This window comes from Neomonachus schauinslandi, chromosome 5 (genome assembly GCF_002201575.2).
Source record: "Neomonachus schauinslandi chromosome 5, ASM220157v2, whole genome shotgun sequence".
In the NCBI taxonomy this organism is placed as follows: domain Eukaryota; kingdom Metazoa; phylum Chordata; class Mammalia; order Carnivora; family Phocidae; genus Neomonachus; species Neomonachus schauinslandi.
The window spans coordinates 38,633,416-38,651,206 of record NC_058407.1 but is presented as its reverse complement, the minus strand read 5'-3'; the positions used below and the strand labels follow the sequence as shown (position 1 = coordinate 38,651,206).

Here is a 17,791-nt window from a genome sequence, read left to right as displayed (position 1 = left end):
TAAACACCAAATAGTTCTGAATTGATTCATTCAATTCTATTTGTGACTAAGAAAATACCCACAAGATGTTAATAGGGTGAAAAGCATAATATCTCAAACCATACCAAAGAACAAGGCGAAAGTGGCTCATTTAAAAACCACTATGATCTTAGCTTTTTGAATAAACTGAATGAGCTAACCACAGTCTAATAAACTTTATTCTCAGTGTTAAACAATACCTCTTTTCATTCAATAGAAGCTAAGCCTATTCAGTACAATTTAAGTACAAATCATGCATAATCTATTAGACCATCATCCTGGAAAACAGTCTACCTAACTGGAGAGAGTAATTCAACAAATATTTTTAAATGTCTCCATATTTCAAGTACTAGGTACTGCGTCCTACTGTCCTAGGTAGGTACTGGGGATATACCAGTTGATGAAAAACCAAAATATCTTAACCGCATACAGCTTACAGTCTAGTAGGAAAAATAAATAACAAACAAGATAAAATTCAAGATTTTTTTTTCCTTTTATTTTCCTTTTTTTCCTTTTGGTTTAAATATTTGCTATATATAGTATCCATTTAAAGCAGGAAAAATCGGAGAAATCTGAGATTAGAGAAATCTGAGATTAAATAAATTAACCACAAATACAATTACACTCATGAATCAGTCCGTGTTCTTAAACACTGTGCATGCTCATTCTCATATAATTTATTTTTATAATTAGAAATACTTTAATTAGCATGTCATAAAAAAGAGTTATAATATTCAATGACTACCTGATTGCTTTAGTTTCCAATTTTACCTATACTCTCACCAAGACAAAAGATATGCTGACTCACCTGACCAGCAATATGACAGTAATAAATTAAAAATTATATCCCTGGTGACTAGAATCTAGACATTCACATATCTCAAAAACACTTTGTGTTTTACCAAAAAATAATTTACTTGTAGGATTAGTAAGCTTCAAAAAAACAAAGGAATTTAAGACACAGTACCTGGCAACAAAGCTAGCCTTTATTTGTTTAATAACATTTTGTTTTTAATGGGAAAAGATAATCACTATCTTCTTCGATGTGCGTTTACTTAGTAAACTTCAGTTTCCCGTATTTTCTTAGGTGAAATATTTTGCTGAGTGAGTAAAAATAAAATGATCCAGAACTGTTGCTGTGTCTAGAGGAAATACAGGGAGCCCAAGAAATTCTAGGGCTTCATTTCTATTTACTGATGACCACCATACTGGTCCTGATAAATTTTTCTTTCTTTCTTTTTTTTTTGATCAAAAATCTTAATGGAAATGGACTATTTTTTCTGATAAATTTACATGTTAAAATATCAGGTTATACAACTCAAAGATGGCAATACTGGAATTTCACACTGGTCTGAAGATGTGAATGATTAACCGATGCAGAGTAAGAAAATAAATGTTATTTAATAAAAGCACTCTGGCAAATAAAATGTATAAAACCACGTGGGCCAGATGAAGCAATGCAATGCAGAAAACCATACCCTGATAATAAAAAAGAAAAGAATGTAAATTGTGATAGTGACTTTGTAAAGAAATTTGGCAACATCCATGAAAACTGAAAATGTGACACAATAACTCCATTTTTAAGTATATACCTAGTAGAATATCTCTTACCTATGTACATAAGGAGACAATTGCACAAATGATCACAATGGCATTATTTGTCAACAATGGAAAAATGGGAATAAGATAAATTTTTATCAGAAGGGAAACAGATGTATTTAATGAATACTATACAACAACTAGAGGGGTAAGTTATGTAGGTAAAGATACAGATAGATGTAGGGGCGCCTGGGTGGCTCAGTCGCTGGGTGTCTGCCTTTGGCTCGGGTCGTGATCCCAGGGTCCTGGGATCGAGCCCCGCATCGGGCTCCCTGCACCAGAGGGAGGCCTGCTTCTCCCTCTCCCCCTCCCCCTGCTTGTGTTTCCTCTCTCGCTATGTCTCTCTCTGTCAAATAAATAAATAAAATCTTTAAAAAAAAAAAAAAAAGATACAGATAGATGTAAACAAATCTAAAAGTTACAACTTTTGGTTCAGCTCTTTTATTTTTTTAAGATTTTATTTATTTGCGAGAGAGAGAATGAGAGACAGAGAGCATGAGAGGGAGGAGGGTCAGAGGGAGAAGCAGACTCCCCGCCGAGCAAGGAGCCTGATGTGGGACTCAATCCCGGGACTCCAGGATCATGACCTAGGCCGAAGGCAGTCGCTTAACCAACTGAGCCACCCAGGCGCCCTAAAAGTTACAACTTTTGAGTGAAAAAAAAAAGCAAGTTGCCTAACAACTTCTAGGTATAAAAATGAAAACACAAAACTGTCCTATAATTACTATATATTACTTCTGAATGTATAAGATATGAGTATAAAATGGACTGGAAGATAAAAGAAAAAACTCAAGACAGTGATTGACTTTGGGAAGAAAGGAAAGGGAAGCAGACTAGGGTTAATGGTTAAAGGAGACAACTGTAATTTTTAAAATTTTATTATAAGAAAAATTTGAAGAAAACATAGCTAAATGTCAGCAGCTGTTCATTCTTGGTAGTTGGAATATGAAGGTGTATTTTTTTTTTTTAAGATTATTTATTTATTTATTTGACAGAGAGAGACACAGCGAGAGAGGGAACACAAGCAGAGGGAGTGGGAGAGGGAGAAGCAGGCTCCCCGCCAAGCAGGGAGCCCAATGCGGGGCTCGATCCCAGGACCCTGGGATCATGACCTGAGCCGAAAGCAGACGCTTAACGACCGAGCCACCCAGGCGCCCCTGAAGGTGTATTATACTTTCCTGTATCTTCAAAATTTCTTGAAACAAAGCAAATTTCTCCACACCCCACAGGAAAGTATCTTGATTCAGCCTCAACTTTCTAAAATTTTACTATTGCTTAGGGAATATTTGGGATGATACTGGAACCAACTTCCTGGATTGTTGAGCCTCAAAAAGTATCAGAAGCATTCTTGAATTGCTGGGAGCCCATTCATACCCTATCTGTACCATCCTAAGGGAATCTTCACCTTCTTCAAACCTAAAAATACAGTTCAGCAAAACGCAGAGGTAAGTAAGAACCTCCAGGTCATTAGAGAACAATAAATTCACAACTATACTCAAGTTTCTAATACTCCCCGGAAGATAATTTACTGGCTTGGCAGGTATCTGAACAAGTAGCAAATCAGTCAGTAAGGTTTCAAAAGCCTGATTAAAGCCTGATCTTATCTTATTTTACAATGCATCAAAATTCACTGAAAATCCCATTATGCTTCAAATTTTACCTGTTTCAGCTTCTGATTCTGAGTCATCTTCTTCATCTTCTTCACTAGAGCAGCTAGATTCATCTTTCTTTCCTTCTTCTTCATCATCAACTTTTTCTTGTTCCAGAGATTCAATACGGGATGCATTTTTCTCTGGCTCAATAATCAGTGTCTCTTTGCTGTGAAAGGAAAATAGTTTTCAAAAGATTAAAAACACAAAAGACCAAAAAACACTAATTCTTCTCAGATCCAAAAAATCTAATAATCATGTCTATGGCCATCATGCCAATTCATTCATAATAACAAAACCTATTTTAGTATTTTACTTACTTTTTAAAGGTCTTCTGTGACTGATTATTATCCATATTGGCTGTTGATTCAATTAGTGGAGATTTCTTCTCCCGTTTTTCACTATGCAGCTTTATAAAAGTTATGGAAAGGAAAATAATACTATTAAAATAGTATTAATGAGTAAAATACAGAATTTGAAATAACAACAAAGTAGTTTTCAAAACATGAAACAAAACCAAAACGAAACAAAGATTTAAGTTTTTCCTGAAAAAAAAAAGGGGGGGCTGGCTTGGATAAAGAATAAAGAGGACTAAATAGTTAAAAAGCTAGGTGAAGGACAAAGTTGGATTTTTTACATCCCTCCAACCATAAATCACTGACAAAGTCAGGATCCATTAGCCACTTAGGATGTCTGATGATATTTTTTACTTAAAAATCTCTTTCCTACCTACATAACTTCTTCTTCATCCAGGGCCTGCTATTTTAGAAACCTGAGATTTTATAGTCTCCACCTTCTAAGCAAACTTTATTATGAAATTACAAAAATATGTTATTTTTGAGTAGGTACATTATAGAAGTATTCATTTTGTGAAGAGGAGGTAAGAGAAATGGGGACAAGCAATACAAAAGGCTGAACACTACCAGGATTCCTTTATTCTCTTTCACCGTCATTTGGTTTGACTGTCAGGAATAACTTAAAACCAAAAAGTATAAAATATCACAAAAATACTTTTTCAGCTGTCTGAAAGTTAAAGCTATTAGGAAAATTCACTAATACAGACAATTTTTAGACAGTCATCAAACATACCAGATTTTGTTTCTTTTGCAATTCTTCTAAATATCCTAAAATATCCTCATCTGCTACATCAAACGCTGTCTGGCCCTGGGTAGGAAACAAAGGGGGTTGGTGACGGTAAAAAGTCAATAAACTATAAGACACCTTTGGTGGTTCTGTATAATTATACAAAAAGAAGTTAGATAACATTTTGTTATGTATGTAATTTGTTATGTATGTAGTAATACAACAGTATATGACTTAAAGGAGGTATATAAGAAATCCATGTGAGAGATGCAGCTGATACACCTCCCCTTACTTTCTTTGGTAACAGCTTTATTGACATAAAACTCACCATACAAAAAGCCATTTAAGCACTGGGTGTTACATGAAAACATTAAATCGTGCATCACCGCATCAAAAACTAATGATGTACTGTATGGTGACTAACATAACATAATAAAATTAAAAAAAAATAAAGTGTACAACTGTATATTCATAGAGTATTACAACCTTCACCATTAACAACATAGGACATTTTCATCACCCCAAAAAGAAATGATCTCCCCACTTTTCTCATCTCCCTTCCCAACCCTCCAGCCCAAGGCAACAACTAACCTATGTACTGTTACTACAAATTTGCCTGTTCTGAACATTTCATATAAATGGAATCATACAATATGTGGTCCTTTGTGACTGGCTTCTTTCACTTTGTATAATGTCTTCAAGTTTCATCCATGTTGCCACATACAGCACTAACTTCAATCCTTCTTATTGTCGAGTAACAGTCCATTGCTTGACATACCACATGTGCTAATCTATTTGTCAGTTGATGGATATTTGCTTTTGCTTTCTGCTTTTTTGTTATATATAATAAATAATACTGCTATGAACATTTGTACACAAGCTTTTGAGTGAACATTTGTTTTCATTTTCTTGGGGATACAGCTCTAGGTAAAATTACCAGATCATGTGGTAACTCCATGTTTAACCTTTCGAGGCCTTTTTTCTTTTTATTACAGCCATAAAAATTAACTAAAGTCTTAACAGAGTAACAAAATAAAAATATATATTTCTAAACTGCTTAAAGTTCAGCCAGCCACAGGTATGCCTCAGTTTCAAGTATTAGTTCAGATGAACATCTGTCAATCTATTTTTATTCACTGTGGAAAAGAAAATTTCCAAGAGTTGCTGACCAAACATACTAAGGTTTTCTCCTGTTGCTTGCATTTGTCCTTATAATAACCCTACTGGTACAGGTTTCCAGAATGTCAAAAAGGGTCGTTATTAGAATACATTCTACTTTATATGTTGGCCGGTATATGATCCTTTCTCAGAAAAAAATTCTACTTTTTTTCAACTAGAAAATATATCATTCTGAAAGGCAATTCAAATTTCTTTCATAAAAGGCGTCTCACAGCTACAAAAAAGCCAGATGAGTAGATAATGACGACTTCTAAAATCACACAAACTCTTCCATTAAAAAACAAATCTAGGGGCGCCTGGGTGGCTCAGTTGGTTAAGCAGCTGCTTTCGGCTCAGGTCATGATCCCAGGATCCTGGGATCGAGCCCCGCGTCGGGCTCCCTGCTCAGCGGGGAGCCTGCTTCTCCTTCTCCCTCTGCCTGCCTCTCTGCCTACTTGTGCTCTATCTCTCTGTCAAATAAATAAATAAAATATTAAAAAACAAACAAGCAAACAAACAAATCTAAAACCCTCAATTCTAGACCAACATTAGGATGTTGCCATCTACGTGGACAGGAGTTACATTTCCCAGCACTACAAAATGAAATATAAGCTACCCAATATCTGAGCTGGTTTTTCCATTGTCTGTTTATAAAATAAAAAATATGGTCTATGAAATGTATCCTAAAATACATGAAGTGCTACTTTATCAAGATAGGGGAATGTATGCATGTAAAATTTACAGGATTCAAAAACACTTACATATCTGCCTTTTCTTGTTAGAAAAGCTTCCCAGCAAGAATTTAAGAACCAATCTATCCTTTCCCATTCAGTCCAGGAGAAAATGTTCTAGTTTTAATAAACCTTTCCCCCTATTTCAACCTTCAGTATTAAATGCTAAGAATTAAATTCCTGAAGAATAAGTGGCTCTGAAACAAAATAATTGGCTCAAATTTTGAGGGTGCCCTTTAGATTAGAAACACATGTTAATCCATTTTGCTATATCATAGTCTCTTTGTATAATTAGTTTTATAATGTTACACATGCTACGTTATGCAAATTGTTTTCAAGATCATGTTAAGTGAAAATAACTCACTGGCTTCTTTTTAAGTATTATTTTAAGCATTTATCAACCCTTCTCATGAATGAAATACTGCACCTTAAAAATTTTTTTGAATTGTAATTAAATTTTAGCAGTGGTTAAATGCAATGGGGTTATTTTAGTGACCAAGGAATTTTCCTTTATAAGAATAAGAAACTGGATCACCTTACTAACCTTTTTTTTTCACTTTCTCCCTTGATAAAGGAGTCTACTCTGCAAACAGCAGCTGACAGAGAATAAAAACTAGAGTAAAATGCAGGCTATAAGCAGAGAAAAGTTCCTCATTTCAGAAAAGCAGACCCTCAACTTAACCATGCTCATTAAACAATAGGACAGTTACGAAGGTAGCCAATTGTAAAGTTATAAACGTGACCTGGTTCTTAATTACTGTAAGGCTACTATGCTTTGTTAACGGAATGCTAACACAGTAGGGCATATAAACAGAATCACGCAACGTAACCAAGAAATAATGGAGGAGGGTACAATGCTGAGGTATGAGAAAATAAGAACTCTTTTCAATCAAGAAAACAATCTTAAAAAAAAAATTACTGCTTAAAAAAATCAGTTTTCAATACATCTGTAAATTACCAGAAGCACACTAGAGCTACTGTTTAAGTCTAACCTCATAGACTCTTCATTCCTTCCTCACTTATTCTAACTGAATTGCTTTTAGAGGTGTGATCTCTCTTCATTTTCACAACAACCAGTGAAGTAGTCAGGACAAGCATTATGATTCCCATTGTACAGACGAGGAAACCTAGGCTGAGTGTATGGCATTTGCTCAAGGTCATGCAGGCAATGAAGGGAAAGCGGGAATAGAATCTAAGTCTCTAATGCTCCACTGTCTTGACAGAAAATAAGAATAAGCTCAGATAAAAGCAGGGAAAAAAAAAATCTGTGTGCCCATTAAGCAGAAGCAGTTTTGTTATTCACTTAAATCTTTGTAATAACAGCTATCAAGCTAAAAAGCTGTCTACCAATCATTGTCATATTGCATTAAAAGAAAATTCCAATTAGAAAAACATCTTAGTTAATATTTAAAAAGGGACAATATTTGGGTATACTCTAGTAAAACAATTATTTTAATTAAGAAAAAAATTAAAAATCTTGATACTTAAAGTCTGTATCACATAATTTATAATAATGAGTTAAAATGACAGCAAATGTCTTACAACAAGTTAAAGAAACAAGACCAAAATCTCTATTTTAAGAACACTTCTCCCATTTTTATGTAGAAAGACTTTCAAATTTTCTATATGATTTGTTGCATTTTCTATATTATACATTTACCAAAATTATATTTTCTAATAGTAAAGAATTCATCTAAATCCTGAAAGTTCTGTAAGTACTCTTTGATATCATTTTTAAAAGAAATTTACTAAAAATCTTCAATCTACAAGTACTGACGGTATCAAATGACAAGATAAATTCACTTAAGCAGGCTTACACAATAAAGACTAATTTTGATTGATATGAAGTATGACATATTTTTTTAAAATGCAGCCAATGATAACAGAAAGACTAACTCACACAGGCAAAATTATAAAATTAAAATTTTAAAAATTAAAAGTCTTGTAAAAATATCTTCCATTACTATAGAATACAGTCTCCCTCCCAACAACAAAAATGCTTGCATTTTGATATACTTATGGCATAAAGGCCTTTAGAATGCTATATACATTATTTGCGTCTCACTATTAAAAGATGTCTTTAAAATCCTGATATTTTAAAAGAAAAATCCAATTTTGATTAAAATTTTAAAGTCATATTTTTACAACTTATGAGTTAGTATCTGGAAAAATAAAACATGAGAAATCAAAAACTAAGAAAAATCTGCAGAGGAACTTAGCAGAAAAATTAGTCTTTTTTATTAAGAGATTTATTTCAGAAAGAGAGAGCAAGGGAGAGCACATGCACGTGAGTGGGGGGAGGGGCAGAGGGAGAGAATCTCAAGCAGATTTCCAGCTAAGTGCAGAGCCCAGTGCAGGGCTCGATCTCATGACCCATGAGATCATGACCTAAGCCAGGACCAAGAGTTGGACGCTTAACTGACTGAACCACCCAGGCGCCCCCAGAATAAATTATTCTTACTTATTTATTAGGGCTTTAAGAAAATCACTTGACTTCTCTGATCATGTTCTCAAATCTGCGTAACTCTGATAACAACTTTGTAGGGTTGTTAAAAGGACAGCATTAGATAATATATGTGAAAACAAGTTGAAAACTATAAAATTCTAAGGAACTATGAGGCATAATGCTTTTAAGATACTATAAAGATATACCGAAATGATGAAATGAGGGGATAAGATATAAAAATTTAGGTTGACACAAAAAACCGCTACTATAGTAAGACAGAAACAAAAGGAGATAAAGCAAAATTATTTATATGCAGTCCTTCTCCTAGAGCATAATTATGATGAACTGTATGGCATAGGAATTAATTTTAGAACAGATACAAGATAAAATAATTTTTTTCAGGGCGCCTGGGTGGCTCAGTTGGTTGAGCGACTGCCTTCGGCTCAGGTCATGATCCTGGAGTCCGGGGATCGAGTCCCGCATCGGGCTCCCTGCTCAGCAGGAAGTCTGCTTCTCCCTCTGACCCTCCCCCCCCTCATGTGTTCTCTCTCTCTCTCAAATAAATAAATAAAATCTTTAAAAAAAAAAAATTTTTTTTCATACATACTATATATTGTCTATGAATCACTACCAAAACATAACATGTTTAAACTGGAAAATGATACAATATTTTTGGAAAACCATTTCCATTAATAAGCTTCTCTCTCCTGGTCCTTATCTGGAGGCCACTACCAATGAATGAACCAATTATCAGTACTGTCCATGTCAATGAACAAGTGGCCTTTAAGGGACACTGTTTGGGAGAGAGACAGGAATGCAGAACAGACATTAGAACATAAGAGGTATTTACTAATTTCTTCAGAAAAATTCCAACTCCTGGGGGAATTTCTACACTAAGGAGAGGAAGTATGAATTGCCAAGCTAAAATCAGCTGGCTTTTTAACTTAAAATTTAACAGTATCAACATTTATTTGTCTTCTAATACTGATTACAAAACAGAAAACTATTATAATAAAAAACAATAGAGAAATCAAATTACCAAAATTTTTGACTACAAAATTAAATACTTATATAAAAACAAACTTATACTCTCAAACATCTGGATCACTCTCAAACATTTTTTATTTTGATTTTCCTGAAGATTTTAATCACTTCTAGGACTTTAACTTGCCTGCATATTTCTTACTTAAAACACATTTATAAATACATACATGAAATGCTCCAGAAAGAGCAAAGGAGTTCAGAGGGCTTCTTTATCACTTTACGCTAGCAACTAGGACATGAATCTGCACTACTACCTCAACCCAAACATCCACAGGAAAATACTGGGCATATGGTATATCATATTTGTTCTCTTCCCTTTGCAGATCCCCGATTAGAAACTGCAGTTAATCAGAGTGTAATCAGCACCAGCACTTATATTGATGGACACAGGAGAATCAGACAGTGCCATCTGAATAAAGATGAGATCATTTTAGGAACCTCTGCTAAGTAATCTACTATGTTATCTTATAAAATGCAATATATAAGGGATATTCTAGGGAAGTTAAGGGTAATCAAGCTCACTAGAGGAGATGTATTTTAAGCTCTGCAGCTGTTGGCAGATGATAAGAATCATGAACACAGAATAGGAGGAACTAATAGGAATATTGGTGACACGGGTAACTGACTGATGGTGCTTAGAAGGGAGTAAAGGAAAAAATATCTGATCTAATAAAGAATCTGATAACCTGAATCTGTTCATGATTTTATAAAAAAACACTTATATGACATTCACTCCTTCTTTCCCTCTACCAAAGCGGATGATTTTTTTTTTATGCAAAACTAATACAATCCTTGTAATTGGTCAAACTGGGTAACATTAAGTAAAACTTTTACCTCATAAATGGTTTTCTCATCACAAAACTAGGACTAGATGTTGCATCTCAATTATTTTATTTGGGATAAAACTTTATGGTTTTTACTAGTCTCACATGCTGTAAGACCCCACTATCCGTGTCATTTAAAAAGCTACTATAAGCAAGCTGTTAAAAGACTATCAGCTAAAGAGAAATAGAAATATATTTCTGTATGTGTTCTAACTCAGAGTGAGGGGAGAAAACATTCGCAGAGAAATGCAAAATTTTCTTAATTTTTGAGTTCCCAAGTACTCAAATCTATCATGTATGGTAATATGATTATTCAAAGAGTAATACTTCTTTCTTTGAGGAACAAGGCCAAAACCACCTCACAGGTATTTGAGAGAGACTTAAACAATTAATAATAAAAATCAGTAAATGGTTGATAAAATGTTGTTTTATACAGTTCATACAACTTAATACAATTATAGAATTTATATTCCAACATTTTTGAGACTTCTAAAACCTTTATTTCTAAAACTTAAATATTTAAAATACATACTGGATATTTCTAAGAATTTAAATATTTAAAATACATTTAAAAGGCCTACCACTTTGTTGACCATCTCCATATCACACAGATTGTCCACTAAAATTCGACATGCTTCCTCTTTACCCCAGTGAGCAGCAGCATGAAGAGGTGTCCAGCCATCATAATCCTTAATATTAACATCATAGCCTGCCTGTATTAAAAGTCTAAAGAAATTACAGTGAATTAGATATCATTAATAAATCTAAAAATGAGCAAACATAATCATTAGCTTTATACCATGCAAGTTAACAGAAATTTGTGATGTATTTCTTTTCCTAGTTCACATCTTCTCCCTTCCCAGTTCACATCTTCTCCCTTCCCTTCAATGAATTAACTAGGACAAAAGAAAATAATTTTCAGAAAACACTGGCAATGAGGATCTTGAATTACTGCCATAATAATGCATTCAACTCTAATTAATTCCTAATGACTAATAAGTCTTATGGGTTGGTGAAACACTTATTAATTCTTGTTATTATGAATTATAGTTGAAATTTTCATAGGAAAGCCAATAATTTTTCAATGTGAACTCAAAAACTTCTGGATCAATTTGTATGTTAAACTGATTTATTGAGGGAATGTCTTCAGGTGTCCATATAACATATCATCGCAAGCTAAATATGTTCTAAAAATATACTGGGATCAAACAAATTTATTTTATAGTTTTTCTGTTGCCTTGCAGTTGAGGAACTAGTTTGTGAAAACTTTCACAAACCTTAATGATCTACCATGGGTAATTTTCATAGGAAAATGACAATCTGTTAGGAACAAAACAAAGCAAAACAAATATTCGAGGGGTTGATTCTACTTTTCTGCAGCAGTAGAAAGCAGATATTCTAATTATCAACAAAGCTAGAAAAGAGGAATACATTTTAATACAATGCAAAGAACTGTATAAATTATGTTAGTATGCCCTAACTGTATATTGACATTAACCTTTATTTTATTTAGAAATTAAGCTCAGAGAGCAAAGAATAGGTCTATAAATTGCACATAGCACAGCCTCACACACACAGGCAGACAGTAAATACTTTATAACTCATGAAATCTGGTTGACCTTTACCTTACTTTCCAAGAAGTTGAGCTTGAGAAGGGCTTCTTTTTACCTACAGGAGGTGGTAGTGATAGCTAATACATAACCCTTCATTTATTTATATTTCACGAACTGATCCCCTATTTCCTAAGAATATCTAAAGCAGCCATTTCCAATCCTGGATCCAAAACAAAACCATCTTAAGAGCTTGTTTAAAAAAAAAAAAAAAAAAAAAAATTCCCCAACTCCACCACAGTCCTATGGAATTAAGCAGCATACTGGGAGATGGGCTCTGCCAATTTATATTTTTAGTAAGTCCTGTTACCTGCCTGTAGACCAACATTTAAGAGCCTCCAATCTAAAGAACAAGCTAACAGCTGAAAGTTAAAAAAAAAAAAAAGTCCATTAACATATATTATCAGAAACTTTATTAAGAGTTTAATAAAGAGACAGAATACTAGAAGATATAAAAATATATAAAAGATAAAAAATATATCCCCCATTAGAAAATATGAACTATAGGGCGCCTGGGTGGCTCAGTCGGTTAAGCAACTGCCTTCGGCTCAGGTCATGATCCTGGAGTCCCGGGATCGAGTCCCGCATCGGGCTCCCTACTCGGCGGGGAGTCTGCTTCTCCCTCTGACCCTCCTCCCTCTCATGCTCTCTGTCTCTCATTCTCTCTGTCTCAAATAAATAAATAAAATCTTTAAAAAAAAAAAAAGAAAATATGAACTATAATGTTAAATATTTTTTTTAAAGCTTTTTTTTTAAGATTTTATTTATTTATTTGAGAGAGAGAATGAGAGAGAGAGAGAGAGAGCACAAGAGGGGGGAGGGTCAGAGGCAGAAGCGGACTCCCTGCTAAGCAAGGAGCCCGATGTGGGACTCAGTCCAGGGACTCTAGGATCATGACCTGAGCCGAAGGCAGTCACTTAACCAACTGAGCCACCTAGGCGCCCCATATAATGTTAAATATTCTGAGTGACAAAAATTATAAGTACTTGGGAGTCTATGTGGAGAGGCAAGACAGAAAGGTAGAAAATTTTTTTTTCCCCCAATAAACATATGGCTCTCTCTATATGCCAGGCCACACAATACTCAAAATAATAAGAGTGTTTATTATATTCAAGGAGCTTCAAATGGAGGACAAAGGTCAAGAAAACAATCAACCCTCAAAGACAGTTTCTGTGATAGAGATGCAATGGCAGTACAGAGTTGAAAAGCATGAAAATCGATTGAAAGGGGTTGTGTATGTGGGGAAAGTGATAGGGGTAACAAGTGGGGAGAAGTTACATTTGAAACCAATATCTTCTATTTATTTTTCACTTCATACATATTTTTACTTATTTTCATAAGTAATATATTTACAAAGTTCAAAAATAAAAAAGAATAAATGGCTATATAGGGAAGTCACACTCCCACTGCTGACCTTTAGCCAACCAGTTTCCCCTCCCTTACATAACTGTACTACTAAATTTGATTGGATCCTTAGAGAGATTCTATGTATATATCAGCAAATACAATTATAAAAATTTTTTTCTTAAAGATTTTAACTTTAAGTAACCTATACACCCAACATGGGGCTCAAAACCACAACCCTGAGACCAAGAGTTGTATGTTCCACCGACTGAGCCAGCCAGATGCCCCTAAAATTTTAAAATATAAACACAAATGATGAATACTTCTGTCCTTGTTTTTTTTTTTTTAAAGTTAATACATCCTAGTGCTCCTTCTATATCTATATATAGTGTTTTAATTGCTACAAGAGTATTCACTGAAAGGAGGTATCAAATTTATTCAGTATTCTCCTACTCCTATTATAAATAACGCTGTTACCACATACCTTATTTCCTGCGAGAATATCTGTAAAAAAAAATTTCTAGAGGTAGAACTAACTGCTAAGCCAAAGAATAACTGTTACTTTGATAGAATCTGTTCAATTGTCATACTTTCACCAGTAATGTAAGAGTGCCTTTTCCCCAACCTTGCCAACACAGTGTGCCAACATTTCAATCTTTGCCAATATGACAGATGAAAAATGGTAATTCATTGTAGCTTTATCTGTACTTATTATGAATAAGGTTGAACATGTTTTTTTCATAGGCTTAAGAGCCTTGAACTGAGTCAAAGGATCGAAAGGAATTTGCCTCCAAGTTGAAGAGATGGTGAATGAGGTATCTAGACAGAAACAAAGCAGGCATTAAGACATCATGACAGAACTTCAAGTAGATATATATATATATATATATATAGTTGGAATAATGCATGCCTGAGGAGCAATGGTAGCAGCTTAGCTTAAAAGAGGATGACTTATGGTCTTATGTACTAATTTGAGGACTTTAAAATATATCTCAATCCCCACTGAGAATCTTAATAAAGAATTTTAAGAGCCTAGATAACCTAATTACAAAGACCACTCGGAAGCTGTCTAGAAAACTATTTTACAGTGCAACTAGTACTAAAAAAATATTACCTTTACCATATGCAATTCTCTAATATTTCAATTTTTTTTTTTTTTTTAAAAATGCTGTTGTCAAGTCACTAAGTTCATTTGTGACCTAATGGCGTCTGAAAGTTTGCTAAGTTTTGGATTAAAGAGGGAAACACAGAGGACAAGAAGAGGTAATTAAAAGCTAACTGTAATATTCTAGAAGGCTTCAGTTATTGAAGTGAGTAGGGACTGAAAAAAGGAGAAAACTTGGGAATAGCTGACCCAGTTAAACTTAACTGTTTTTACTGAGAAGGTGAAATAAAGAGAATAGTTTGATATTAGAAGCTCCAGTGAAACATAACAACATAAAGGGTGCAGAAGATTTTGCTGAGGGCTAGTCTTAATTCCTTTCAGATACATATAACAAAAGTTATCCACTGAATTGTGTTTTTCATATGGCTGCCAACACCTTTGCACTGCATAAGTAAAAGAAAAAAATTTATTGTGATGTAAAAGAGCTTTGTTTCAAGGAAATTTGTGGATCAATACATAGACCTATAAAGTCTCAGTTGCTCATGGCTTGATATTTATTATTATGCTAAAAGCACTCTGAGTCCCAGCGTTATGCAGTAAAAAGAAAACTGCATTTTAGATAAATTACATGTAAATGAATATTCATTAGGAATCAAGCTTTCTGAATTTGATGATTATGTTATATAGAATACTGTTCTTAGTCTCAGTAACCAGAGTTAGCCAATCTGGGAAGCTCAAAATGACTTTGTAGTAATTTACCAACCCAGATGGTAACATATAATGGTTGTCTGACACTTTGACGTAGTGGAAAATTGCAACCAAAGAAAATAATCAAAATTCAAGAGTAAAGAAAGAGCCTTAGAAATAAAGCAATAATATTCAAGGTAGTTTTCTCTTTCTCCTATAAATAGACATTAAATAACTTTTATAAACTGTTTCAAAATAATGTCTGCAGGTATCTTAAGAAAAGGAACAAGAAATAAAGAAAATAAACCAAATTAGAAAAATGACTGTGAAAAACAATACTTACTTTAAAACTTCTGTATAGCCTTTAGCAGCTGCAACGTGAAGTGCTGTCCCTCCAGATTTTGCATGCCGGACATCATTTATGTGACCACTATTTAGCCACTGTCTTGCATCTCTAAGCATTATCCGTTCTTCTTCTTTTCGAGCTGCTTCTATATCAACCCCTGATAAAATAAATATTGCTTTTATTTTTTCTTTATAGAAAATGTTCTATGTTGGGAAATAAAATTATTCAAAACATTTCAAGTTTAAATAAAAATTAAAAGTGAAATTTTATTTTTAAAAAATGGGCTGCTAATAACAAGCTGGTTCAATAATGAAATGTGGTAATACTGCAGCTATTTTATTAGCCTTCTCTACTGATTACTTAGTTTTTGCCCCACAATATTATTTTGGCTTTCTTTTTTACCTTTTCTGATAAATCCTTTTGTTTTTAAAAATTTGATTATTTCCTTAGGTATATCAACCTTTAGTTTAAAAACAAGACAAAACAAAATGTAATTAAGTCTTAAATTTCTATCTAACTGCTTTGACCAGTTCTCTGAACTCTAGCCTACTAGGTAGAAATGTTTATTGAACACTTTGACTCAGAAAATTTATGATTTTCAAATTTGCCAGACTTTCAAACAGATTCTCTACCAAACTCTTTCTTTTCCCAACATAGTACATTCTTCACTATTAGTATCAGCATTATAAATTTAGTAAGTCATATAGATGTTCATTCACTTAAAAGCATTTATTAAGCACTGAGTTAGATTGAGATGGTAAGAGTGGGAAGAATTAAAAAAAAAAAAAAGGAACAGGACACTCTACCTCTTTCTTACCTTCAAAGAGCTCAAAATCTTGAGAAAAAAATTAAAGTAGAAAAGATAATCCTGAAATTTCTAAATGATTTCATGTGGTCTCATGGGCTTCAACTGCTGGCTATTTAATGAACAGCATACACCACAATGCAATTATATAGTGTGTCTTACTCCAGGAACCTATGAACTTATTAAAGGTAAAGATACTGCTTTTTTATCCTGTATCCCCACTGTCTAGATGAGTACCTAATACAGAGGTAAAAGGGATCAGTAAATGTATACTAACTACATGATGAATGAATACATGGGTAAAAACAATTATACACACACACACACACACACACACACGCACATCTTCTCAGCTAAGATCTCTCCTATAATTCATATCCATCTACCCAACTGTCTGGTCAGGATTTTTTTTTCTTTCATTCATCCATTTATCCATTCACCCACCCATTCAATATGTACCGAGTGCCTACTAGATGTGAGGTACTTCTTATAAGGTGCAATGGGTATAGAAGTGAACTTATTAGATGGCAGAAAATAATCTGTATGTGAAGAAAAACAAAGCAAGGTAAAGGGACAGAGGGTAATGATAAAAAAAAAAACAACTTGTTTTATATGGTTTGGTAAAGAAAAGTCTCTTTGATAAGGTGACATTACAGCAAAAAATAGAGTAACAGTCATACTCTAATCTGGGAGGCATTTCAGGCATAGGGAAGTCCTAGTAGTAGGCTCTGAGGTAGAAGCCTGCTTGAAATGTTCTGTTTAGAAGGCCAGGGTATCTACAGAGTAGTGAGAACAATGAGCAGAGTGACACAATCTGACTTAAGCTGAAAAGTTAAGAAAAGAAACTGAGGTATCAAATTGGAGGCTACTATAATAATTCAGACAAGAGATGACAGTAGCTTAAACTAGGGTAGTAGTTAAGGTAGTAAAGAGATTAGATTCTGGATTCTTCAAGGTACACCAACAGAATTTGTTGTTAGTTTGGATGTAGGAGAAAAAGAGAAGTCACATATGAATCAAAGGTTTTCAGCCTGAGCAACTGGAAAAATTAAATTTTCAATATGAGAAATGTGAAGTTTGAGATGCCCTGACAGACATCTATTAACTGGATATCAAGTAGTCAGTTGGATATCTGAGCTTGGAGAATGGAAAAGAGTCAAGACTAGGGAAATAATATAATAAAATTATATGCCACAGGCATCTGAAACTTAATGCTAAAATCTTAATTCAATTTTCCTAGCCAGTCAGCTTGCTGCCTGTCTTGTATTTAATGTACTAGGTACCACTACTTACCCAGCAACCTGGAAGACATCCTTAATCCTTCCCTTTACCTTTATTCCCA

General features: G+C 33.9%; 1 protein-coding gene across 4 annotated transcripts in view; it reads right to left on the bottom strand.

Moving 5' to 3' along the window:
- PPP1R12A (protein phosphatase 1 regulatory subunit 12A) overlaps positions 1–17,791 on the bottom strand; it is a 145,586-nt gene that overhangs the window by 53,171 nt on the left and 74,624 nt on the right. For all 4 annotated transcript variants that reach the window (XM_044915364.1, XM_021678643.2, XM_044915363.1 and 1 more), the window contains exons 4-8: positions 15,642–15,801; positions 11,134–11,278; positions 4,356–4,430; positions 3,587–3,675; positions 3,278–3,435 (exon numbers count right to left, since the gene is read on the bottom strand). In XM_044915364.1, the coding sequence (XP_044771299.1) occupies positions 3,278–3,435; positions 3,587–3,675; positions 4,356–4,430; positions 11,134–11,278; positions 15,642–15,801 (627 nt within the window). The remainder of the gene's footprint in view (positions 1–3,277; positions 3,436–3,586; positions 3,676–4,355; positions 4,431–11,133; positions 11,279–15,641; positions 15,802–17,791) is intronic.